This window comes from Hypanus sabinus, unplaced genomic scaffold, assembly GCF_030144855.1.
Source record: "Hypanus sabinus isolate sHypSab1 unplaced genomic scaffold, sHypSab1.hap1 scaffold_526, whole genome shotgun sequence".
NCBI classification, from domain to species: domain Eukaryota; kingdom Metazoa; phylum Chordata; class Chondrichthyes; order Myliobatiformes; family Dasyatidae; genus Hypanus; species Hypanus sabinus.
The window spans coordinates 12129-38957 of record NW_026781388.1 but is presented as its reverse complement, the minus strand read 5'-3'; the positions used below and the strand labels follow the sequence as shown (position 1 = coordinate 38957).

Here is a 26829-nt window from a genome sequence, read left to right as displayed (position 1 = left end):
GTAATGTTGCAGCTATATAGGACCCTGATCAGACCCCACTTGGAGTACTGTGCTCAGTTCTGGTCACCTCACTACAGGAAGGATGTGGAAACCATAGAAAGGGTACAGAGGAGATTTACAAGGATGTTGCCCAGATTGAGGAGTATGCTTTATGAGAATAGGTTGAGTGAGCTCTGCTTTTTCTCCTTGGAGTGACGGAGGATGAGAGGTGACCTGATAGAGGTGTATAAGATGATGAGAGGCACTGTTCATGTGGATAGTCAGAGGCTTTTTCCCAGGGCTGAAATGGCTAGCATGAGAGGCCACAATTTTAAGGTGCTTGGAAGTAGGTACAGAGGAGATGTCGGGGGTAATTTTTTTTTTTTTTTTGCAGAGAGTGGTGAGTGCGTGGAATGGGCTGCCAGTGACGGTGGTGGAGGCGGATACAATAGGATCGTTTAAGTGACTCCTGGACAGGTACATGGGGCTTAGAAAAATAGAGAGCTAGGGTAATCCTAGGTAATTTCTAAAATAAGTACATGTTCATCACAGCTTGTGGGCTGAAGGGCCTGTATTGTGCTGTAGGTTTTCTATGGTTCCATGGCCATGACTACCACATTTTTGCCTTGGATGTTTAGTGCCTATACATTTCTATTCCCCCATCAAGAAGGCCTTAAAGCTCTTCACCTCTTTCTAAATAAAGGGACCAACCTGCTTCCCCCTACTGCCAACCTTCTGCATTTGACAGAACAATTTCTCCTTTGGCTTCTCCCATTTTTTCCATAATCAAGGTTCAAAGTAAATTGATTATCAAAGTACATATTTTAGCATATACAACCCTGACATTCAATTTCTTGCAGGCAAGCTGAATAAATCCATAATAGAATCAATGAAAGACTGCATCCGTTTGGGCATCGGGCAAGTGTGCAAAGACAACAAACTGTGAAAATACCAGATGACGAGGTCTTGAAAGTGAGTCTGTAGATTATGGGAACAGCTCAGTGATGGGGCAAGTGAAGCTATCCCTTCTGGTTCAAGAAGCTGATGGTTGAGGAGTAATAGCTGCTCCTAAACCTGGTGGTGTGAGTCCTGAGGCCTTCATCCTGATGGTGGCAGTGAGAAGAGAGCATGTGCTTGGGGTGTGGGAGGGTCTCTGATGTTGGATGCTGCTTTCTTGTGGCAGCGTTTCATGTAGATGTGTGCTCAGGGGTGGGAAGGGCTAAACCTGTTATGGACTGATTTCACCACATTTGTAGGATTTTCTGTTCCAGAGTATTAGTGTTCCCATACCAGGCTGTGATGCTATGCACCACAAATCTATAGAAGATAGTCAAAGCTTTGGACACCATGCCAAATCTTCACAAACTCCTTAGGGTGTAGAGGTACTGCTATGCTTTCTTTGTAACTGCACTTACCTGCTGGGCACAGGACAGGTCCTCAGAGATAATGACACCCAGGAATTTGCTGACCATCTCGATCTCTGATCCTACATTGAGGACTGGCTAATGGACCCCTGGTTTCCTCTTCCTGAAGTCAGTAATCAGCTCCTTGGTCTTGCTGACATTGAGTAAGAGGTTTTTGTTATGCTGCCACTCAGCCAGATTTCAATCTCCCTCCTACATGCTGATTCATCACCCCCTTTGATTCAGCCCATGACAGTGATGTCATCAGCAAACTTGAATATCACATTGAGGTTCTGCTTAGCCACACAGTCATACGTGTGAAGTGAGTAGAGCAGGGAGCTAAGCACACACCCTTGTGCTCCACCTGTGCTGATGGAAAAAGTGGAGGAGATGTTGCCAATCTGAACTGACTGTGGTCTGCAAGTGAAGAAATCAAGGATCCAATTGCACAAGAATGTAATGAGGCCAAGGTCCTGAAGCTTATTGATTACCTTTGAGGGGATGATAGCATTGAATGCCGAACGGTAGTCAATAAAGCGCATCTTGATGTATGCATCTCTGGCTGTCCAGATGCTCAGAATCAGAATCAGGTTTATCATCACCGGCACGTGACGTGAAATGTGTTAACTTAGCAGTTCAATGCAATGCGTAATATAGAAGAGAAAAATAATAAATGAAATAAAAATAATAATAATAAACAAGTAAATCGATTACAGTATACATATATTGAATAAATTGAACAACGTGCAAAAATCAGAAATACTGTATATTCAATGTCCATTTCAGAATCATATGGCAGAGGGGAAGGAGCTGTTCCTGAATCACTGAATGAGTGCCTTCAGGCTTCTGTATCTCCTTCCTGATGGCCCCCTAGGCCTGAGTCGACATAGTAGTAGTACTAGTACCTGATGGTAACAGTGAGAAAAGGACACGCCCTGGGAGCTGGAGGTAGTTGAAGTTGTCCTGGGTACTTTGTAGGCTAGTACCCAAGATGGAATTGACTACACTAACAACCCTCTGCAGCTTCTTTCAGTCCTGTGCAGTAACCCCTCCCCCATACCTGATGGTGATGCAGCCTGTCAGAATGCTCTCCATGGTACATCTATAGAAGTTTCTGAATGTATTTGTTGACATGCCAAATCTCATCAAACTCCTAATGAAGTACAGCCGCTGAACATTGTGCTCATTTGGAAGCTAAGCCCCGTTGACAGCAATGTTGCTCGATTTAATTTTATGATAGTATTCAAACCTTGCCACAACTGCCAAGCATTCTTCATTGATTCACCTGTGAGATGGCTTTTCAGAGATTGTAACTTTCTGATTACTCGACATGAACGACTCTGACCGGGTCCTCAGCGGATTGTGGATCTCCAGGTTCATCCAGGGCTTCTGGTTGGGGAAGACTGAATGATTTTGTGGGGACACACTTGTCTGTAACTGTTTTAATAAAGACCATGATGGCATTGGTGCATTCACTCAGATAGAAGGATGAGTCCTTGAACACACACCAGTTCACCAACTCAAAAGCAATCCCATAACCGTACCTCCTTGCTGTCCTAATCCGTGGAGCTTTGCTCTTAGCTTCTGCCTGTATGCAGGTCGGAGGACAGCCAAGTGATCCAACTTCCCATAATACAGAATGGTCGGCATTCCTTATCTTAATATAACAGTGGTCAAGTGTGTTGGGACATCTGGTGATACAGGCTGACAGTATTTGGGCAGGGTTTTCTCCAAACAAACCTGGTTGAAATCCCTGAATATGATTTGAAATGCATCAGGATGGACTGTTTCTTGTTTGGAGACAGCATCATACAGTATCTCAAGCACTTGATTATAATTGGCCGCAGATGATATGTAAAATATGGTCAGGATTATGGAGGAGAACTCACTAGGAAAATGGAACAGACAGCATTTGATCATTCGGTGTTCAAGGTCGGGGGATCATGAATTCAACTATCACATCGGAGCACCAGCAAGAGTTTATCCTGAAACACACACCTCTGTCTTCTGCCTTTTTTGAAACAGCAGTTCATCCATTCTGTGAATGGAGAAACCTTTGTGTCTGATCACTGTACCTGGCGTGCTGGAAATAAGCAAATCTCATTCAAACATCTCTCAACTCCCTCTAATACAGCAATTACATCCTCAGTTGTGTTCTCCAGTGACTGCACATTTGCTAACAAGATGGTGGGTAGAGGTGGCCTCAGCCCTCTGTGTCTCAGCCTGGCTTTGATTCCCCCTCCCCCCACCTGCCTCTCTCCCAGCGATGGCAACAAACTTTCAGGTACAAACAAGCTGGAGGAACTCAGCAGGTCGGGCAGCATCTGTTGAAATGAACAGTCAACGTTTCGGGCCGAGACCCTTCGCCAGGACCTGCTGAGTTCATCCAGCTTGTTTGTACGCGTTGATCTGACCACAGCATCTGCAGGGTACTTTGTGAATGAACTTTCATCTGCTTAAAGATGCGTACCTTCTTGCTTAAGGTGCTTAAGGTGCTTAAGTGCTTAAGTACCTTCATAAGACCATGAAACCTGTAGACCATTAAGTTGGTTTGGAAGTACAGTACATTACTTAAAAGGAAATTACATGCTCCAGGTTGCAGTGCGAGTAATTCAAAGGAGGTATTGTCTGTGCACTGCAGAAAGTTGCCATGGTTCCCTAGCACCATCTCGGATCATACTAAACTGTACATCTTTGGGATCGGGAGGAAACTGGAACCCCTGGAGGAAACCACACTTTTACTGGAAGAGCATACAGACCCAATTTCCCTCGGGATCAATAAAGTATGGCTGTCTGTCTGACTTCTTACAGACAGTGGTGGGAATTATGCGACCTTGCTGCCTCCGATTTTCAATGGTATCTTGTACTATGCCAAGCATTGATTGTAATTCCATAGTTATGACCATTTAGAAAATATTCTATTGTCTTTCCTGAAATGCCCAGCGTCTCATTGCCACATACTAAACTGTGTCTGCCCTTTTTCATTTCACTCTTTCTCCCAGAAGTAAAGGATGATTTTGCACTCTCCGGTCAATGCTGCAGAAGGCAGCATATAGACATCTTTAACATCCTGGAGTTGGTCACTCAGCGACAGCACAATGCGCATGCGGCTCTCGCCGGACCACCGTTGGCCGGCAGTGACGGCTTCCGGCGAGGTGCGCGTGCGCGGGTTCTGCGGGCGGCCGGTACCCAGCGCGAGGTGCGCGTGCGCGGTGGGGAGATGGCGGCGACGTCTGGGGACGGGGACGATTCTCTGTACCCGATCGCGGTGCTGATCGACGAGCTGAGGAATGAGGACGTGCAGGTGGGGGAGGCAGGAGAGGGAGAGGGAAAGAAGGTCTGAGGGGAGGGAGGGAATGGAGGGACAGAGGGAAGGGAGGAGAGGGAAAGAAGGTCTGAGGGGAGGGAGGGACAGAGGGAAGGGAGGAGAGGGAAAGAAGGTCTGAGGGGAGGGAGAGGGAATGGAGGGACAGAGGGATGGGAGGAGAGGGAAAGAAGGTTTGAGGGGAGGGAGGAGGGAGAGAGAATGGAGGGACAGAGGGAAGGGAGGAGAGGGAAAGGTCTGAGGGGAGGGAGGAGGGAGAGGGAATGGAGGGACAGAGGGATGGGAGGAGAGGGAAAGAAGGTTTGAGGGGAGGGAGGAGGGAGAGAGAATGGAGGGACAGAGGGAAGGGAGGAGAGGGAAAGGTCTGAGGGGAGGGAGGAGGGAGAGGGAATGGAGGGACAGAGGGATGGGAGGAGAGGGAAAGAAGGTTTGAGGGGAGGGAGGAGGGAGAGAGAATGGAGGGACAGAGGGAAGGGAGAGAAAGTGAAGGAAGATCTGAGGTGGAAAGTGAGGTGGAGGGTCTAAGGGTTGAGGGAGGAGGAGTGTCTGATGTAGTGTGGAGATGCCCGAGGTGAGGGTAGGAGGTGTGGAGGGAGAAGGGGGTGGGGAGCCTGGTGTGAGGGTCCAAGGGGGGAGGAGGAAGGAGGTCTAAGAGGGATCCTGAGGTGAGGGTCGAGATTGCCCATCCTGATTGGGTTAGCTGCAGGGACCAACTCACTAGGAACAGTCTGGTCTGACCTGGTGCTGGACTGTGGCATCAGGCTGATTTCCAGCTTGCTCAGACACGGTGAGCCAAATAACCCTTAAAACCATGTTCAGTTGAAGTCCTTCATTCTCTAGGACCAGCTGCATGGGCCAAGAGATAATTCCTGTTATCTTCACTGTGTCGCCTTCCCTTGATACCAAATCCAGTTTAACATAACACTGGATTTGTTCACATTTGGAATCAGGCAGATCCATTGCAGCAAACGTTCAGTTCCATCACGCTACTCTCCTCTCTTCCAGCTCCGTCTCAATAGCATCAAAAAGCTGTCCACCATTGCGCTGGCTCTAGGTGTGGAGAGAACGCGAAATGAACTGCTGCCATTTTTAACAGGTGAGAGTGAAGGCAGACAGGGAGTTTGGCCTGAGGCGTCCTTTAGCCCAGCAGTTTCCCACCATTGGTACATTAGGCCACAGGGAAACAGAGGCAGAATATAATGAGCAGCAGCTCATATTCAGGTTAGTTTATAAATCACATGAACATGGAAACCCACAGTGAAATGTGTCATTTGCATCAAGTGGCAAACAAGGATGTGCTGGAGGACAGCCTGCAGGTGTCACCACACATTCTGGCACCAAAATAGCATACCACACTGTTCAGCAAAACAGCACAAGCAACAATGGGGGGGGGGGGGTAACCAGCCCTTGTCCATGGGGCCCGTTGACTCGGCATTTGTCCATGGGAATTACTGGCAAAACACTTTGACCTAGATTCCAGCTCCAGTCCCTGATTTGGTTCAACTCCACTCATCACTCTTCTTAAACTCTACCCAGTTCTCTAACATCCTTCACTGCTCCCAAAACCATCTCTACAAACGGATACAGAACCATAGAACATTACATTACAGCACAGAAATAGGCCTTTTGGCCCTTCTTGGCTGTGCTGAACCATTTTTCTGTCTAGTCCCACTGACCTGCACCTAGGCCAAATCCCTCCAAACCCCTCTCATCTTCTCACCTGTCCAAGTTTTTCTTAAATGTCAAAAGTTCACCACTTCATCTGGCAGCTCATTCCACACTCCCACCACTCTCCATGTGAAGAAACCCCCCCCCCATGTTCCCTTTAAACTTTTCCCCCTTCGCCCTTAACCCATGACCTCTGTTTTTTTTTTCCTCCCCTAGCCTCAGTGGAAAAAGCCTGCTTGCATTCACTCATCATAATTTTATATACCTCAATCAAATCACCCCTCATTCTCTTGCGCTCCAGGGAATAAAGTCCTAAGCTATTCAACCTTTCTCTGTAACTCAGTTTCTCAAGTCACTGCAACATCCTTGTAAACCTTCTCTGCACTCTTTCAACCTTATTAATATCCTTCCTGTAAATAGGTGACCAAAACTGCACACAATACTCCAAATTCAGTCTCACCAATGTCTTTTACAACCTCACCATAACATTCCAACTCTTATACTCAATATTTTGATTTATAAAGGCCCGAGACTGGAACTGTGCACAGTGCTCCCGGTGTGGGTCTGACCCAGGGACACGGAGACTGGAACTGTGCACGGTGCTCCCGGTGTGGGCCTGACCCAGGGACACGGAGACTGGAACTGTGCACGGTGCTCCCGGTGTGGGTCTGACCCACTGTTATGGACACTGGAACTGTGCACGGTGCTCCCGGTGTGGGTCTGACCCAGGGACATGGAGACTGGAACTGTGCACGGTGCTCCCGGTGTGGGTCTGACCCAGGGGTACAGAGACTGGAACTGTGCATGGTGCTCCCAGTGTGGGTCTGACCCACTGTTATGGACACTGGAACTGTGCACGGTGCTCCCGGTGTGGGTCTGACCCAGGGATACGGAGACTGGAACTGTGCATGGTGCTCCCAGTGTGGGTCTGATCCAGGGACACGGAGACTGGAACTGTGTACGGTGCTCCCAGTGTGGGTCTGACCCACTGTTATGGACACTGGAACTGTGCATGGTGCTCCCGGTGTGGGTCTGACCCAGGGACACGGAGACTGGAACTGTGAACGGTGCTCCCGGTGTGGGTCTGACCCAGGGACATGGAGACTGGAACTGTGCACGGTGTTCCCGGTGTGGGTCTGACCCAGGGATACAGAGACTTGAACTGTGCATGGTGCTCCCGGTGTGGGTCTGACCCAGGGACACAGAGACTGGAACTGTGCACGGTGCTCCCAGTGTGGGTCTGACCCAGGGATACGGAGACTTGAGCTGTGTACGGTGCTCCTGGTGTGGGTCTGACCCAGGGACACGGAGACTGGAACTGTGCACGGTGCTCCCGGTGTGGGTCTGACCCAGGGACACAGAGACTGGAACTGTGTACAGTGCTCCCAGTGTGGGTCTGACCCAGGGACACAGAGACTGGAACTGTGTACAGTGCTCCCAGTGTGGGTCTGACCCAGGGACACGGAGACTGGAACTGTGTACGGTGCTCCCGGTGTGGGTCTGACCCAGGGATAAGGAGACTGGAACTGTGCACGGTGCTCCCGGTGTGGGTCTGACCCAGAGACGTGGAGACTGGAACTGTGTACAGTGCTCCCAGTGTGGGTCTGACCCAGGGAAACGGAGACTGGAACTGTGCACGGTGCTCCCAGTGTGGGTCTGACCCAGGGATACGGAGACTGGAACTGTGCACAGTGCTCCCGGTGTGGGTCTGACCCAGGGATACGGAGACTGGAACTGTGCACGGTGCTCTCAGTGTGGGTCTGACCCAGGGACACGGAGACTGGAACTGTGTACGGTGCTCCCGGTGTGGGTCTGACCCAGGGATACAGAGACTGAAACTGTGTACGGTGCTCCCAGTGTGGGTCTGACCCACTGTTATGGACACTGGAACTGTGCACGGTGCTCCCGGTGTGGGTCTGACCCAGGGGTACAGAGACTGGAACTGTGCACAGTGCTCCCAGTGTGGGTCTGACCCACTGTTATGGACACTAGAACTGTGCACGGTGCTCCCAGTGTGGGTCTGATCCAGGGACACGGAGACTGGAACTGTGTACGGTGCTCCTGGTGTGGGTCTGACCCAGGGACACGGAGACTGGAACTGTGCACGGTGCTCCCGGTGTGGGTCTGACCCAGGGATACGGAGACTGGAACTGTGCACGGTGCTCTCAGTGTGGGTCTGACCCAGGGACACGGTGACTGGAACTGTGTACGGTGCTCCCGGTGTGGGTCTGACCCAGGGATACAGAGACTGAAACTGTGTACGGTGCTCCCAGTGTGGGTCTGACCCACTGTTATGGACACTGGAACTGTGCACGGTGCTCCCGGTGTGGGTCTGACCCAGGGACATGGAGACTGGAACTGTGCACGGTGCTCCCGGTGTGGGTCTGACCCAGGGGTACAGAGACTGGAACTGTGCACAGTGCTCCCAGTGTGGGTCTGACCCACTGTTATGGACACTGGAACTGTGCACGGTGCTCCCGGTGTGGGTCTGACCCAGGGATACAGAGACTGGAACTGTGCACGGTGCTCTCAGTGTGGGTCTGACCCAGGGACACGGAGACTGGAACTGTGTACGGTGCTCCCGGTGTGGGTCTGACCCAGGGATACAGAGACTGAAACTGTGTACGGTGCTCCCAGTGTGGGTCTGACCCAGGGATACAGAGACTGGAACTGTGCACGGTGCTCCCAGTGTGGGTCTGACCCAGGGATACAGAGACTGGAACTGTGCACGGTGCTCCCGGTGTGGGTCTGACACAGGGACACGGAGACTGGAACTGTGCACGGTGCTCCCGGTGTGGGTCTGACACAGGACACGGACACTGGAACTGTGCACGGTGCTCCCGGTGTGGGTCTGACCCAGGGACACGGAGACTGGAACTGTGTACGGTGCTCCCAGTGTGGGTCTGACCCACTGTTATGGACACTGGAACTGTGCATGGTGCTTCCTGTGTGCTTTTTAAACTGTGATTTTGTACATGTTTGCTCTTATTCCCTTGAATTCCTCTGGAAACAAATGCATTCTATTTATTGTTTATTTATTTTATCTTGTTTTATAGCATTGAGTACGAGAGTTGCAAATTCATTTTTGCTGTATTGGTGCATGACAAATTGTACTATGCAATGATAATAAAGATATTTCAATTTCGATTTCATTACAAATAACAAACAAAAACTAACTTCTGTTGTGTTTCAGATACGATTTATGATGAGGATGAAGTACTGCTTGCTTTAGCTGAGCAGCTGGGATCATTCACTGCCCTGGTGGGAGGCCCAGCACATGTCCATTGCCTGCTGGTATGTGCTATTGAGCTGCATTTCCATGGGATCCACTCTCATGTACGCACTCAGCCGAGCTTCTGTAACCTCAGGCATCATTATTCAAAGTTTGTATATAACCCTGGGATTCATTTTCTTGTGGACATACTCAATAAATCTACAGAATAATAATCATTTAACTGAATCAATGAAAGACTGCCCAACTATGGCATTCAGACAGTGCAAAAGACAACAGACAGCAAATAGAATAAGCAATAATTATTAAATAAGTAATAAATATCAAGAACATGAGATGAGGAGTCCTTGAGAGTGAGTCCGTTGGTTGTGGGAATATTTCAATAATGTGGTGAATGAAGTTATCCCCTTTGATTCAAAAGCCTGATGGTTGAGGGGCAATAGCTATTCCTGAACTTAGTGACGTGAGTTCTGATGCTCCTGTACCTTCTCCCTGATGGCAGCAGTGATGAAAGCATGTCTTGGTTGTGTGTGACCTAGGTGATGGATGCTGCTTTTCTGTGACAGCATTTCATGTAGATATGCTCAATGGTTGGGAGGGTTTTACCCGTGATGGACTGGGCGAATTCCTCTACTTTTTGTAGGATTTTCTGTTTGGGGGCGTTGGTGTTGAGCAGGCTGTGATACAGACAGACAATACACTCAGCACTAGACATCTAAGAACTCTGCCCTCTGGTCCTAATTCTTCGACTATAGGAAACATCCTCTCCATATCCACTCCAGATAGAAGGATGTCTCTTTAGAACAGAGATGAGGAATTTCTTTAGCCAGAGTGTGGAATTCATTGCCATAAATTGCTGTAGAGGCCAAGCTGTTGGGTATATTTAAAGCAGAGGTTGATAAGTTGTTGATTAGTCAGGGTGTCAAAGGTTATGGGGAGAAGGAAGTATGGGGTGGGATAATAAATCAGCCATGATGGAATGGAGGAATACATTTGATGCACCAAATGGCCTAATTCTGCTCCTATGTCTTGTGGCTTCTGGTCTTACGCCAGACGTAATTAAGAGGCTCTTAGATAAACACACAACAATAGCAGGATATCAACCATGTACAGATTGGATGTTACATTAGCTATGCTTAGATCAGTTCAATACAAACATGAAGGTCTGAAACACCTGTTCCAGTGCTGTGCTTTTTTCAATTCTGTGACTGACATGAGAGAGTTCCCAGTTCAGAGGGGTGTGAATCTTTGGAATGCTTATGCCCTGAATGGCTAAGGTGAGAAACTTGAGATGAGGATCATCAGATTTATAGATCCTGAGGGATCAGAGGAGAAAAGAAGTGGACAAAGATCAGCTTCGTCATAATCACAGAAGATTCTGCAGATGCTGGACATCTTGAACAGCACACACAATGCTGGAGAAACTCAAAGTCAGGCAGCATTAATGGAGGGGGATAAACGGTCGATGTTATGTGCCGAGACTCTTCATCAGGACTGCCAACTGTCATCAGAGATGAGGAAGAATTTGTTTAACCAGAGGATGATGAATCTGTGGACAGACATCTTTCTCCCTCTCTTCACCCTCCTCCCCATCAGCCCCTGCTGGAGAGCCTGGCCGCAGTGGAGGATATGGTAGTGCGGAAAGAGGCTGTGGAATCACTGTGCACCATCTCCAATGAATATCACGTCATTAGGTATATTTAAAACAGAGATTAATGGATTATTGATTAGTCAGGCTTCAAAGCTCCTCTGTTTTATGGGGTGATCATAGCAACAACCTAAGTAATCTCCATACCATATTAGCTCATTAACTCATGCACCATGTTTTAACATATTATTTGCAGATGTTACGAAGTTTTAAGAAGCTTCCAATTTATGACATCTTTTTCCCTCTCTCCTCCCCCTCCCTGTCAGCCCCCGCTAGAGAGCCTGGCCACAGTGGAGGAGACGGTGGTGCGGGAAAAGGCCGTGGAATCGCTGCGCACCATCTCCAAGGAGCACTCTCCCTCGGACCTGGAGCGCCACTTTGTACCCCTTGTCAAGCGTCTCTCTAGCGGCGACTGGTTCACATCCCGCACGTCAGCCTGTGGCCTCTTCAGTGTTTGCTATCCTCGTGTCTCCAGCACTGTCAAGTCGGATCTCCGGCAGTAAGTATCGTCAGAACCCCCGGGGAGCAGAGGGTACGTGAAGCATATTTGTGACTCTGGAGTCACCAAGGCATAAGGATCCATGAGGTCAGAGTCCCACAGCATGCAGAGCAGTCACATGACTTAATGGGTCTTTGAACAAGCTCTTACCACGCTCCCATTTCCATAGGAGTATAGTACATGGGAGCAGAATTAGGTCATTTGGCCCATCAACTCGGCCATTATGGCTGATTTATTTTTCCTCTCCAGCCCATTCTGCCTTCTTCATGTAACTGTGACACTCATACTTATTAAGTACTTATCAACCTATGCTTTAAATATGGTAGGTTGTTCATTGTATCCATTAATGACAGAAGACCTGTGCAGGAGAGCTTGTAAACTGGAAAAGCTGTTCACTGGGGCAGTTACACTCTCTGGACCTCGGAGGTCTAGGTCCAGTAGCCGTCAGACCAAGTAGCCTTGGTTGCAGCAGATGACTCACTTTTTTAGTGCCTTGTCGTGCCCTTCGCACTCCGCAAAGTGTTGCAGAGCCACCTTCTTGGCCATTGGATCTCATTGGCCCAGTCTGTCGGTGAGTGAGCTCCCCAGAATGGATGAGACAAGCCCCTTCACAGAGATGCTATTGGAAACCCCATACATCCCGCTTGAAATATACAGTACCCAATGCTTTAAAAGCAATGGACTAAGTGTAAAAGATTCACTGGTTACAAGGTGCTGATACTATCAAGGAGTTTAATCAGACTCTCCTCTTTTTCCAGGAAGGAAAAGGTTGAGTGAGTGAATAGTTAGAAATCTCTGAAATGAGGAAATAGTTTGTTGGAGAAAATAATTCCATTTGTGGGTGGTATAAGAGCTTGGGTCTAATGATAGGAGAGAGTCTTTGGTAAATCCAATCAGGGTTTCATGAGAAACTTTTTTTATACCCAGGAAGCAGAAAGACTGTGGAATTAGCTCCCACAGCAAGTAATCAAGTGAGGAGAGGTGTCAGGGAACCTGTAGCAGAGAGTGTAATCAGAAGTGTTGTTGGGAGGCTGGTGTGGGGTAGGAACTTTGGCATGGACGAGGAGCTCAGTGACTTTTCACTTGCAACAAATGACTCTCATTAGGTATACTTGAAGCAGAGGTTGAAAGGTGCTTGATTAGTAAGGGTGTCAGTGGTTATGGGGAGAAGACAGGAGAATGGGGTTGATAGGGATAATAAATCAGCCATGAGCTGAAAAGATATAATACATCACATACTGTTCTGTGTTCCCTCTCAATCTTGCACTAATGTTATTTTTTTTAATTTGGAGATGCATCTTGGTTACATGCTCTTCCAGCTCAGTGTGCCTGTGCTCCCCGATTACACCCACATGACCAATTAACCTACTGATCCATACATGTTTGGAATGTGGATGGACCCACAGCACCCAGAGGAGGGCCATGCAGTCACAAGGAAAATGTACAAACTCTTTACAGACAGCAACAGAATCAGCAGACTTGATGGGCCAAATGGCCTAATTCTGGTCCTAATCCAATGGTCTTACAGCTTGTTACTGTGCTATTAACAATTTAATTCAGGTTAACTGTTTGTTAGTTCTGCATTTACAAAGTTTTATTTCCTCGTTTACCCCACCCCCCTCCCGGTTTTACATTTCTGTTCTGAAACATCTGTTGGTGGCCTACCCCTGTCCTGCTTCCCTTCCCCTTCACTCCTCCACCCACAGGTACTTCAAGCAGCTCTGCACAGATGATACCCCCATGGTGAGGCGAGCAGCCGCTTCCAAACTAGGTGAGCTTGCAAAAGTTCTTGAGCCGGAGAACATCAAGTCTGAGATCCTGCCCATGTTCACCAACCTGGCCACAGACGAACAGGTACAGTAGCATATCATTGCTTAATCTTCCAGCATGTCTGTGTCCGAGACTTGCAATGTTAGCACTACAGCCACCTGTAGAACCAGGCTAGGTGAAGGACAGCAAGAGGCTACAGGAAATCGTAGGATTCAGTGTAATGCTGAAGCAGTTTCACAGGTTTGGTATATGAGACAGAAAACACTAACTGTGGATAAGTATATAATCATTTACTCACAAACAGTAAAATTTTGACCAAACATTAAGTTTTCCCAAGTTACGCAAACTACAACTAAATATTCAGCAATCAGATACTTAGTTAAAAGTGTGTGCAGAACATACCTTCTAAATGGTTTTATGCAGCATGCCTTAGGCAAACGGGAGAGTGAGCTAGCCTCCTGCATGTGCTATTTTATACCCCTCAAGGCACCCAGAAATAGAAATAGGCATTGTGGCACAAAAACCAACTAATGGGAAAAGAGCATCACAACTTTAAATGAACCAATCACTATCAACACGATGGAAGCAGCTTTTGACGGAAATAAAACACTCCCCCACAGGACACTCCACCCTTGAAAGTCTTTCTTTTCAAATCTTATTATTATTATTCAAAAATAGCACAAGTACATCGAGGTGACAACACTTACAAAGCCTCAAAAAAGAGAAATTATCTTAAGGATTGAAAATTTTTGTGAATAAAAGAAACCCTACTAAGCAAGAAGACAGACAGACATACTTTATTGATCCCAAGGGAAACTGGGTTTTGTTACAGCTGCACCAACCAAGAATAGTGTAGAAATATAGCAATATAAAACCATAAATAATTAAATAATAATAAGTTCATCATGCCAAGTGGAAATAAGTCCAGGACCAGCCTATTGGCTCAGGGTGTCTGACACTCTGAGGGAGAAGTTGTAAAGTTTGATGGTCACAGGCAGGAATGACTTCCTGTGACGCTCAGTGTTACATCTCGGTGGAATGAGTCTCTGGCTGAATGTACTCCTGTGCCTAACCAGTACATTATGGAGTGGATGGGAGTCATTGTCCAAGATGGCATGCAACTTGGACAGCATCCTCTTTTCAGACACCACCATCAGAGAGTCCAGTTCCACCCCCACAACAGCACTGGCCTTACGAATGAGTTTGTTGATTCTGTTGGTGTCATTTTTCATTTTTCAATTTTTTTTATTGTTGTCCAAATAAAGAATATACAAATTGGAAGAGGAGTTTAACAAATAGATAATATAAAAGACTTATAAACAGCAATAGTAAAAATAATAAGTATATAATATCAAAATCAAATAAGTAAATATTATGCTGTTATATATACAATGGTCAAAAAAAACTACAACTCCTCATAACAATCATAAAAAAAAGATCGGAAATTTTATTGATAAGGAAAAATACCCACTAACTAAACTGAAACAAAAAACAAAAAAAAGAGAAAAAAAGGAAAGAAAAAGAAAGATTGGGCAGTCCAATTGAGGATAAAATTAGAAAAGAAAGAGAGAGAGAGAAAAAACACATCCTTCCAGTCATCTCTGAACCTTCATGGATAAGGATTTTCCCCAAAGAGAATAAAGAAAAATAAATAAATAAAAATAAATTAAATCATGTGAAAATACTGAATAAAAGGTCACCAGACTTGTTCAAAATTAAAGGATGTATCAAATGTCTGGCTTTTAATTTTCTCCAAGCTTAGACATGACATGATGGAGGAGAGCCAATAGAAAACAGTAGGCGAGTTTGATTCTTTCCAATGTAGCAAAATAGCTCCCCTAGCTAGTAAAGTTGAAAAAACTATTACATGTTGGGTGGAAGCAGACACTTTGCTTGCTTCCTCTGGAATAATCCCAAAAATTGCTGTAAGTGGATTAGGTTGAACATCCATATCTATAACTTCAGATAATATTCCAAACACATCCCTCCAAAAATTATTTAAACTTACACATGACCAAAACGTATGAGTTAAAGTAGCCATTTCTGCGTTACATCTTTCACAAATAGGGCTTATATTCGGAAAAATATGTGCCAATTTATCTTTGGACCTATGGGCCCTCTGTACTATCTTAAACTGAATTAAGATATGGCACAGATAGATGAATTATTGACTAAATAATAAATTTTACTCCATTGATTATCTGAAAGTGAATGTTGAAGTTCCACTTCGCAGGTACGTTGAACCCTATCATTAGGCGATATGCGAGCATTCATTAACTGTTTATAAATGATAGCTATTAATCGTTTTTGAAGAGCAGATCAAGGGGTAATTCGGTAAAAAATCACGTAAGAAATTCCTAACCTGTAAATACCTGAAAAAATGTGTATTAGTGATATCATATTTATCCATTAACTGTGAAAAAGACATTAAACAGTCTTGTAAAAACAAGTCTAAAAAAGTTTTTATTCCTTTAATTTCCAGTGTTAAAAAAAGCCTTATCCAAAGTTGATGGTTTAAAAAAGAAATTAGAATAAATATTACTAGAAAGTAAAAAATCATTTAATTCAAAAAATCTACGAAATTGAAACCAAATTTTTAAAGTATGTTTAACAATAGGGTTAAGAGCTTGTCTACCTATTCTGGAGAGCGAAAATGGAAGAGAAGCTCCTAATAAAAAAGCTAACGAAAACCCCTTTACTGAATTTTCCTCTTGGTCATCTATATCATAAATCCAAAAAGTAATATAATAAATATTACTTGCCCAATAATAAAATCTAAAGTTTGGTAAAGCCAGTCCTCCATCTTTTTTGGATTTTTGCAATAAAAATTTATTCACTCTAGAACTTTTATTATTCCAAACATAAGATAAAATCAAAGAAGCTATTTTATCAAAAAATGTTTTTGGGACAAAAGAGGGAACTGCTTGACACATATATAAAAATTTCAGTAGAATAACCATTTTTATAGCATTTATTCAACCTATCAATGACATCGACATAGGTGACCATTTAGAAAGCGCCTGTTGAGTATATTCAACTAAAGGGAAGAAATTATATAGGTCTTTAACATTTTTTGTAATTTTGATACCAAGGTAAATAAAATGTTTTTTGGCAATATTAAAAGGTATTTGATCATAATAATCAGAATAATTATTAATAGGAAATAATTCACTTTAATGTAAATTAAGTTTATATCCAGAAAAAGTACCAAATTCCATAAATATAGATAACATAGAAGGAATAGATTTCTTAGGATTTGAAATGTAAACTAATAAATCGTCCGCGTATAACGAAACCTTATGTAATTTATCCCCTCTCCTAATACCCTGCATAGAATTAGAATCCCTAAGAGCAGTAGCAAGTGGTTCTAAAGCCAAATTAAATAATAAAGGACTAAGGGGACAACCCTGATGGGTACCTCTATATAATCTAAAGTAAGGAGACTTTTGATTATTAGTTAAAACTGCAGCTACCGGGGCATGATGAATCAATTTAATCCAGGAAATAAATCTTGGACCAAAATTGAACCATTTCAAAACCTGAAATAGATAAGGCCACTCCACCCTATCAAAGGCTTTCTCTGCATCCAAAGATACAATACATTCCGATTCTTTGTCTGAAGGGGAATAAATGATATTTAACAATCTTCAAATATTAAAATGTGAGTACCTATTTTTAATAAATCCTGTTTGATCGTTTGAGATAACATTAGGCAAGATAGTCTCAAGCCTATTTGCTAGAATTTTAGAGAGAATTTTAATATCTATAGGATACACATTCCAATGGGTCTTTTCCTTTTTTTGGAATCAATGAAATTAGTGCTTCATAAAAAGTTTTAGGAAGGTTCCCAGAGGATGTAGAATTGGTGAAGATGTGGTATAAGCATTTCATGAAAGGTCTTATAAAATTCTACCGTATAACCATCAGGTCCCGGAGCGTTACCTAATTGCATAGAGGATATAACCTTGGCTATTTCCTCTTGTTTAATAGGTGCATCTAACATATCGGCATCTTGAATCGAAATTTGGGGTATGTTTAACCTTTGCAAAAATTTATTCATAGTCATAGTACTATTAGAGAATTCAGATTAATAAAGATTAGAATAAAAGTCCATAAATATCTTATTAATTTCATAAGGATCTAAAGTTTCTGTTCTATCTGGTCAGCAAATTTTTAAAATCTGTCTTCTGACCATCTCAGCCTTTAACTGACCCGCTAAAAGTTTAGCAGATTTTTCCCCATGTATATAAAATAAACTTTTAGATTTAAAAATTTGCTGTTCAATGGGAAAGGTCAGAAGTAAATCATATTGTGATTGAAGTTCGACCCTTTCTTTATATAGGTCTTTAGTAAGTTTAACTGAATATGCTTTATCTGTTTAATTTTATTAGTAATCTCTTACAATTCCGCTTGAGTTTTCTTTCTCAAGGCTGCTGAATATGAGATTATCTGTCCCCTAAGAAAAGATTTCAAGGTGTCCCATGTAACCAGATTTGACATTCCTTTAGTTGTGTTAAATTCAAAAAATATAGAAATTTGCTCCTTAATAAAATTAACAAAAGCTGGATCCTGTAACAATACGGGGTTCAATCTCCACTGTGAGATTTTCAAAAATCTATCCGAAAGCTTAAGGGTTAACTTTAAAGGCGCGTGATCTGAGAGCGCAATGATGTCATACGCACATTCAACAACGGAGTTTAACAGATGTGTATCTTTAAAAAAAGTAATCAATTGGAGAATATTTATGATGGACGTGTGAGAAAAAAGAGAAATCTTTATCATTGGGGTGTTTATACAAATATCGACAAGGCCATATTCTAATAAAAAAAGAGTTAATACAAGCTGGCGCTTTATTTGGAAGTGACGGATTGGTTGATGACCTGTCAATCGCCGGATTTAAACAACAATTAAAGTCACCACCCATGATCAGCTTATATTCATTGAGATTCGGTAACTCTGAAAAAAGTTTCTTAAAAAAATCAGAATTATCTACATTAGGTGCGTATACACACACCAGAGCTACCTTTTGCTCGCATAATAAACCTGTATCAATTAAATATCTTACGATCAAATCAGTAATAGTATTAAGGTGTACAAAAGGGATTTTGGGACTAAAAAATATAGAAACACCTCTAGTTTTACTATCCAACAGTAAGTGAAATAAAGGCCCTTTCCAAAAGTGGAAAAACCTGTCCTCATCCTGTTTTCGTATATGATTTTCTTACGCAAAAATAATATCAGCATTAAGTGTTTTTAATTTCTTAAAAATCTTTTTACGCTTAATGGGATGATTGACACCGTTCCAATTCCAAGATATTATATTGATTTTATTAACATCCATGTTTAAAATTGAGTTTAATATTATATAAAAGAAATGTTACGCAAGTACAGATTAAACCAAAAGGCGCGGGTACAACCAGAAGGAGTGACGCGTTTACGAAAGAGAAATCCATCAAAAGAACTGCCCAATCAAGAAAAGAACCTACTCCCCCTCCCCCCACCCAATAGATAGAAATGAAGGAACCGATAGGCTGGTCCCATGCTAACTAATAACCTTTGACCCTGTTCTCCAACTTGCAGCTCCGTATAATAAAAAAAGCAAAAATCCCATGGAAAATAGCCAAAATAAAAGACACAAACAGAATTCAACTACTATAATGTTGTGTCTAACATTAATAAAAACATAATCAACAACGGCCATCTTAGAATCAGCTGAAGTAGCTTAAACATATATTCAAAAGAAGGAATAAATCCGGGCAAATAATGTTATAAACAATATTCTTTCTCTCGAAAAAGGAAAATAAATGAGTGTGTGTGTGTATAGATATATATATATAAAACAGACCAAAAACTATAAGTGTTGAAGCAAATAAAAGAAATAAGAAGATTAATACACAACAGGTCCTACACGGACCACTAAAGTACAAAGTACTAAATGTTCCCTACAAGACAGTTATATATGTACTAATTATTAATAAGATAAAAAAATTAAATCGACCATGTCCCATACCAGAGAATGAAAAGGTATAACATGTACTTAAAAGCTCCATAAACAACTCATACAGTAGATACTTCAAAATTGCCTATTGAGTAATCAGAGTAACTTTAATATTTTATTCAGTAGGCTTAACTTTAAAGTTTTTGATATACTCCCACCCGTCCTGAGGAGAGTACATTCTCAATGATTGAGATTTTTCAGGAAAAATTATCTGCTTTGCTGGAAAGCAAAGGGAGTGATTTAAATTTAATTTATACATTTCACTCATAACCTCGATATTTCTTCCTTTCGGCAAAGATTTCGGGTGGATAATCTTCGACTATACGAATTTGTGTTGAATTGAAGAATAATTTCCGTTTCTTTCTGGCTTCTCGAATAATAGCTTCTTTAGTCGTATAATAATGCAAAGAAAGAACAACTGCTTGAGGACGTAATTCGGCTGAACGCCGAAAAAATGGAATTCTGTGAGCTCTGTCAATTAAGGGGCTAGTTTCGAGGGTCTCATTGAAAAGTGAGTACTGCATATCTGAAAAGAATTTTAACAGATTGCTAGCTTCAGTATTTTGAGGCAGTCCCAGAAAATGCAGATTCCTCCAAAGCCCTCTACTATCTAAATCAACCATTCTTTTCTTCGTTTTAGATAGTTCTGAGGTAATTTCACTGATTTTCTTTTCCATTGAAGATATCTTCATTCCTTGATCTTTAATAGTTTGCTTGAATCGATCATGCTCACCCTCGATTCGGGTTGTAGTCTGCTGAAGTGTTTGAACTTGAGAGTCCAAGTTTTCCAGAGAGTCTTGAATCGTAGAAATAGCTTTCTCAAGCTTCGCGTTTGAACCGGCCAGCTTATTAATTTTAATATTAAGCAATCCAAATTCCGATTTCATGTCTTGTATTGAAGAAAATATTCCCGTTAGTGTAACAGGTTCCTCTGTTTTCTTGGTTTGTTCCGTTTGCTCCATTTCAGGGAGAGTCTTGCCGCTATGCAATTCAATACCAGAACGACTTTTTCCGGCCATTGTAATTAAGTCGTAATTCCTTCAGTAGAAGTAGTAAATCATCAAAACTAAAGGGGATCTGTTAATGGGATATAAGATATATTAAAAGAGAGTGAGCCGCTAGGAATGCGACCTATTCCATGTGCTACAAGGTGGAGAATCCCTCTGTTGGTGTCTGCTACGCTCAGCCTGCTGCCCCAGCACACAACAGCAAACATGACAGCACAGACCACCACAGACTTGTAGAACGTCCTCAGCATCGTCCGGCAGATGTTAAAGGACCTCAGTCTCCTCAGGGAATAGAGATGGCTCTGACCCTTCTTGTAGACAGCCTTAGTGTTCTTTGACCAGTCCAGTTTATTGTCCATTTGTATCCCCAGGTATTTGTAATCCTCCACCATGTCCACACTGACCCTTGGATGGAAACGGGTCACCGGTGCCTTAGTCCTCCTCAGGTCCACCACCAGCTCCTTAGTCTTTTTCACATTAAGCTGCAGATGATTCTGCTCGCACCATGTGACAAAGTTGCCCACTGTAGCCCTGTACTCAGCCTCATCTCCCTTGCTGATGCATCCAACTATGGCAGAGTCATCAGAAAACTTCTGAAGATGGCAAGACTGTGCAGTAGTTGAAGTCTGAGGTGTAGATGGTGAAGAGAAAGGGAGACAGGACAGTCCCCTGTGGAGACCCAGTGCTGCTGACCACTCTGTCTGACACACAGTGTTGCAAGTGCATGTACTGTGGTCTGCCAGTCAGGTAATCAATAATCCATGACACCAGCATCGACCTGCATCACTGTCAGCTTCTCACCCAGCAGAGCAGGGCAGATGGTGTTGAACGCACTGGAGAAGTCAAAAAACATGACCTCACAGTGCTCATCGGCTTGTCCAGGTGGGCGTAGACACGGTTCAGCAGGTAGACGATGGTATCTTCAACTCCTAGTCGGGGCTGATAGGCGAACTGGAGGGGGTCTAAGTGTGGCCTAACCATAGGCCAGAGCTGCTCTAGAACAAGTCTCCCCAGGGTCTTCATGATGTGGGAGGTCAATGCCACCGTTCTGTAGTCATTGGAGCCACTGGGGCACGGCGTCTTCGGTACAGGAATGAGGCAGGACGTCTTCCACAGCACAGGAACCCTCTGGAGACATGCTCAGGTTGAAGACATGGTGAAGTACTCCACATAGCTGGGGGGCACAGGCTTTGAGCACCCTGGGGCTGACACCATCCAGGCCTGCAGCCTTGCTTGGGTGGAGATGTTTCAGCTGTCTTCTCACCTGTTCAGCTGTGAAGCCCACCGTAGTGGTTTCAGGTGTGGGAGGGGTGTAGTCACGAGAGCAGGGTGGGGGGGCTGTGAGGAGGGGTAGGAGGGGAGAGTGGAGTATGTGTTGGTTGGGGGCCGACAACAGATGAATCATGTGGGGGATGGGCAGGGGCCACTGTCAAATCTGTTGAAGAACAGGTTAAGTTGGTTGGCCCTGTCCTCACTGCCTTCAGCTCCTATGTTGCTAGTTTGCCGGAACCCGGTGATGGTCCTCATCCCACTCCAGACCTCTCCCATGTTGTTCTGCTGGAGTTTCCACTCAAGCTTCCTCCTAGCCTCCCTGATCTTGGTTTTCAGGTCCCTCTGTATTGTCCTCAGGTCATCCCTATTTCCATCTCTAAACGCCCTCTTTTTAGCGTTCAGGATGTCCTTAATGTCCTTTGTTACCCATGGCTTGTTATTTGAATAACAAAAGATAGTTCATGCCGGAACATTGCAGTCCACACAGAAGTTGATGTAACCAGTGATGCACTCTGTGAGCCCATCAATGTCCTCTCCATGTGGCTCACAGAGGGCCTGCCAGTCTGTGGCCTCAAAACAATCCTGGAGTGCCTCATAAGCCGCCCCCGACCATTTTCTCACTGACCTCGAGGTTGCAGGTTTACTCTTCACCAGAGCAGGGTTTGAAAAGCACCAGGTTGTGATCTGACCTTCCCAGTGGGGGGAAGGGGGAGGAGCTGTAAGCATCTTTAACGTTAGCATACATCAAGTCCAGGGTCCTCTCCCCTCTCATACTGCGTGAAGTTGGGCAGCCACGGTAACATGGTTGAAGTCACCCGAGATGGTACTGAGGGCACTCAGGTCATGGGTTTGTAGTCTGGCTATGACGGTGTGAATGAAGTTACACGCCGACGTCGGGTTGGCAGAGGGAGGGATGTACACAGCAACCACAATTGCATGTGAGATTTCCCTTGGCAAATAATATGGCAGTTTTTTTCAGCTATCACAGGGGACAAGATAAAGTTGTCCATTCAGTCCTTTGTTATTTAACTTAATATTAGAACCCCTTGCTATTGCTCTTCGTGAAGCCAAAAATATTCATGGGATTTTTGTGAATGAGACCATGCACAAGATCTCTCTTTACACTGATGATTTATTGGTTTACATATCTAAACCTGAAGAATCTATTCCTGCTTTGCTAAAATTATTTGACAAATTTGGAGACTTTTCAGGATACAAAATAAATTTTAGTAAAAGTGAATTACTTCCTTTAAATGAATCTTTCTCTATATATGATAATATTCCTTTTAAAGTTAGATTCTTTTAGATATTTAGGTGTTATAATTACTAAAAAATATAAAGCCAATTTTCCTCCTTTAGTGGACTCTATGAAGTATTCATTTAGTAGATGGAGCCCACTTACATTTTCACTTGTTGGTCGTATTCATGTAGTTAAAATGATGATTTTACCAAAATTTTTATATTTATTTCAGAATATTCCTGTTTTTTTGACTAAGAAGTTTTTTGATCGGATTGATTCTATTATTCTATCTTTTATTTGGGATAATAAAAGACCAAGAATTGGTAAATGTCATTTGCAAAAGTTGAAAAAGGACTGAGGTCTCGCTTTGCCTAATCCACTTACAGTTATTAGTGACAACAGTAGCAATAGGAGCTTTATATATCATTTTAATCCAATTATTAAAATTAATACCAAAACCAATTTTTCTAAAACATTAAATATAATATTTCCTTTTGACTCGATCAAATGCTTTTTCAGCATCCAAAGATATAACGTATTGTGGAGCTTAAGAAGGTGAATATATAATGTTAAATAATCTCCGAACATTTGAAAAAGAATAACGACCCTTTATAAAGCCTGTTTGATCTTTAAAAATGATTTCACCCAAAATACTCTCCAACCGATTGGCCATTATCTTTGAGAGAATCTTAGCATCAACATTCAATAATAACCATATAACCATATAACAATCACAGCACGGAAACAGGCCATCTCGGCCCTCCTAGTCCGTGCCGAACTCTTAATCTCACCTAGTCCCACCTACCCGCACTCAGCCCATAACCCTCCTCTTTGGCTAAGTGGGCTTCGGTAAGCTTGTGTGATTGCTCGCTGAGGGGAAGAAGGTAAGGTCGCTAGGTGCTTTTTAGACTTATTCTATTAATCCAGTTCAGGTATGGGGGAGACAGTCAGAGCAGTGGTGTGCTCCGTATGCAGTATGTATGAGGTCAGGGTCAACACAGTTGTCCCTGATGACCACACCTGCAAAAGGTGCGTCCAGTTGCAGCTCCTATCAGACCGAGTTAGGGAGTTGGAGCAGGAGCTGGATGAACTACGGATCATTCGGGAGGTGGAGGCAGAGATAGATAGGAGTTATCAGGAGGTAGTCACACCAAAAAACCAAGAAGTAGGCAGATGGGTGACGGTCCAGAGAGGCAGGGGGAGCAGGCAGAGAGAGCAGAGCACCCCTGCGGCCATTCCCATTAACAATATGTATACCGTACTGGATACTGTTGATGGGGATGACCTACCAGGAATGAGTTGTAGTGGTCCTGCCTCTGGCACAGAGGTTGAACCCTCAACTAGAAAGGGGAGGAGGGAAGAGAAGAGAGCGATAGTTTTAGGGGACTCTATAGTTAGGGGGGCAGATAGGAGATTTTGTGGGGCAGATCGGGAGTCTCGGATGGTATGTTGCCTCCCTGGTGCCAGGGTCCGGGACATCTCAGATCGGGTGCAGGCTATTCTTGAGAGTGAGGGCATGAACCCAGATGTAGTGGTCCATGTAGGGACCAATGATGTAGGTAAGGTGAGTGAGGGGGTCCTGCTTAGAGAGTTCAGGGAGTTAGGAGTGAAGCTGAAAGGCAGGACCTCCAGGGTGACAATCTTGGGATTGCTACCTGTGCCACGTGCGAGTGAGGCGAAGAATAAAATGATTATGCACATTAATACGAGGCTGAGAGCATGGTGCAGGAAGGAAGGGTTCAGGTTTTTGGATAATTGGTCTTTGTTCCAGGGACATTGGGATCTGTTTCGAAGGGATGGTCTACATCTGAACCGGAGGGGTACTAACATTCTTGCAGGAGTATTTGCCAGTGCTGCTCGGGGGGGGTGTAACGTTCTCCTTCGCGTGTCACGAACGTCGAATTTAACGTCGAGATAAACCACAGTTAATAAGAACCAGATCGCAGCAAGATTAACCATTTACTGTTCACTCTTCATATTAACATATGGTGAAAACTGTTGATAAAACAATACAAGATTGATACAGGATTTGTTCCTTCCTTAATATCACATTTCAAGTGTAAATACTTGCAAAGGTGACTATAACTACATTACACTAAGGTGCAGTATACAGGGAGAGTTTACCTGCTCCATTGACTACTTTAAATACACTTCCATGCAAACTATCCGCGACTCTTTAACTAACGAAAGCATAAACATTATCTACCGTCGTTACTTCTAACAGGATCGGCATTAACATCTTAGTTCAATATATCGATTATCTATTAACTTACAGCGTTGCTCTCACTGTGATTTCTCATGCCTGCAAAACAACTTCTGCTCAGGTGAGCCTCGTGGTGAGCCCCCACCCTCGCGCTAATTTCAAACCGGTATTTTCCCACAAGACGCGGCGAAACCGGATGTGGCGTCATCGCATGCCGATATATTTTACATGCAATGAATATACTTTAAACACTTCTAATTCTAACTAGAAAATACTATTGAATGAATTACTAAGCGAAAATATTATAAACTAAATAGCTGTCGTAAAGACAGCACAGGGGGGTTTAAACTAGATGTGCAGGGGGCAGGGATCCAGATCCAGAGGGTTGGTCAGAAGGTGCATGGGGTTAAATGTGTACAAGGTTTGGGTGATCTTGAGAAGGTCATCAAAATTCAGGGTGCAATTTGCCCAATAGAAGTTCAAGGAGCTGGGTTAGGTACAGAAAAACAGTGTTTTAAGCAAAGAGAGGAGGAATGGGCTAAGAATTCTATACTTGAATGTGCGTAGTGTCAGAAATAAGACAGATGAGCTTGAAGCTCAGATGAAAATAGGGAACTACGATATTGTTGGGATAACGGAGACATGGCTGCAAGGGGATCAGGCCTGGGAATTGAGTGTACCAGGGTATACGTGCTATCGTAGAGACAGAAATATGGGAAGAGGGGGTGGGGTGGCCCTGTTGGTGAGGAATGAGATTCAGTCCTTAGCAAGAGGTGACTTGGGAACAGGGGAAGTAGAGTCTGTGTGGATTGAGCTGAGGAACAGTAAGGGTAAAAAGACCCTAATGGGTGTTGTGTACAGGCCCCCAAACAGTAGCGTGGATATTGGGTACAAGTTGATTAGGGAGTTAACATTGGCATGTGCTAAAGGTAATGCAGTCGTTATGGGAGATTTCAACATGCAGGTGGACTGGGAGAATCAGGTAGGTGCTGGACCCCAGGATAGGGAGTTTGTGGAGTGTCTAAGGGATGTATTTTTGGAACAGCTTGTGCTTGAGCCAACCAGGAACGAGGCTATTTTGGACCTGGTGATGTGTAATGAACAGGAATTGATAAGTGATCTTGAAGTAAAGGAGCCATTAGGAAGTAGTGATCATAACATGATGTTTTTATCTACAATTTGAGAGGGATAGGGGCAGATCAGAGGTGTCAGTGTTGCAATTAAATAAAGGAGACTACGGAGCCATGAGGGATGAGCTGGCCAAAGTTAAATGGGCAGATGCCCTGGCAGGAAAGACAGTGGATCAGCAGTGGCAGATATTCTTGGGCATAATACAAAAGATGCAAATGCAGTTCATTCCAATGAGAAGGAAAGATTCAAAGAGGGGGAAGGGGCCACAGTGGTTGACAAAGGAAGTCAGAGATTGTATAGCATTAAAGAAAAAGAAGTATGACAGGGCTAAGATGAGTGGGAATACAGATGATTGGGAAAGTTTTAAGGAACAGCAGATCTTAACTAAAAAAGCAATACGGAGAGAAAAAATCAGGTATGAGCTCAGTCTAGCCAGGAATATAAAAGGGGATAG

The 26829-nt window shown here is 43.9% G+C and overlaps 1 protein-coding gene across 1 annotated transcript in view; it reads left to right on the top strand.

The window, feature by feature from the left end:
* Nucleotides 1-26829, top strand: part of LOC132389290 (serine/threonine-protein phosphatase 2A 65 kDa regulatory subunit A alpha isoform-like) — a gene marked incomplete at its 3' end in the record, with an annotated part of 36764 nt that overhangs the window by 4185 nt on the left and 5750 nt on the right. Inside the window, exons 3-7 of the mRNA XM_059961792.1 lie at nucleotides 4385-4686; nucleotides 5713-5803; nucleotides 9569-9669; nucleotides 11522-11754; nucleotides 13461-13608. Of these exons, the coding sequence (XP_059817775.1) occupies nucleotides 4385-4686; nucleotides 5713-5803; nucleotides 9569-9669; nucleotides 11522-11754; nucleotides 13461-13608 (875 nt within the window). The remainder of the gene's footprint in view (nucleotides 1-4384; nucleotides 4687-5712; nucleotides 5804-9568; nucleotides 9670-11521; nucleotides 11755-13460; nucleotides 13609-26829) is intronic.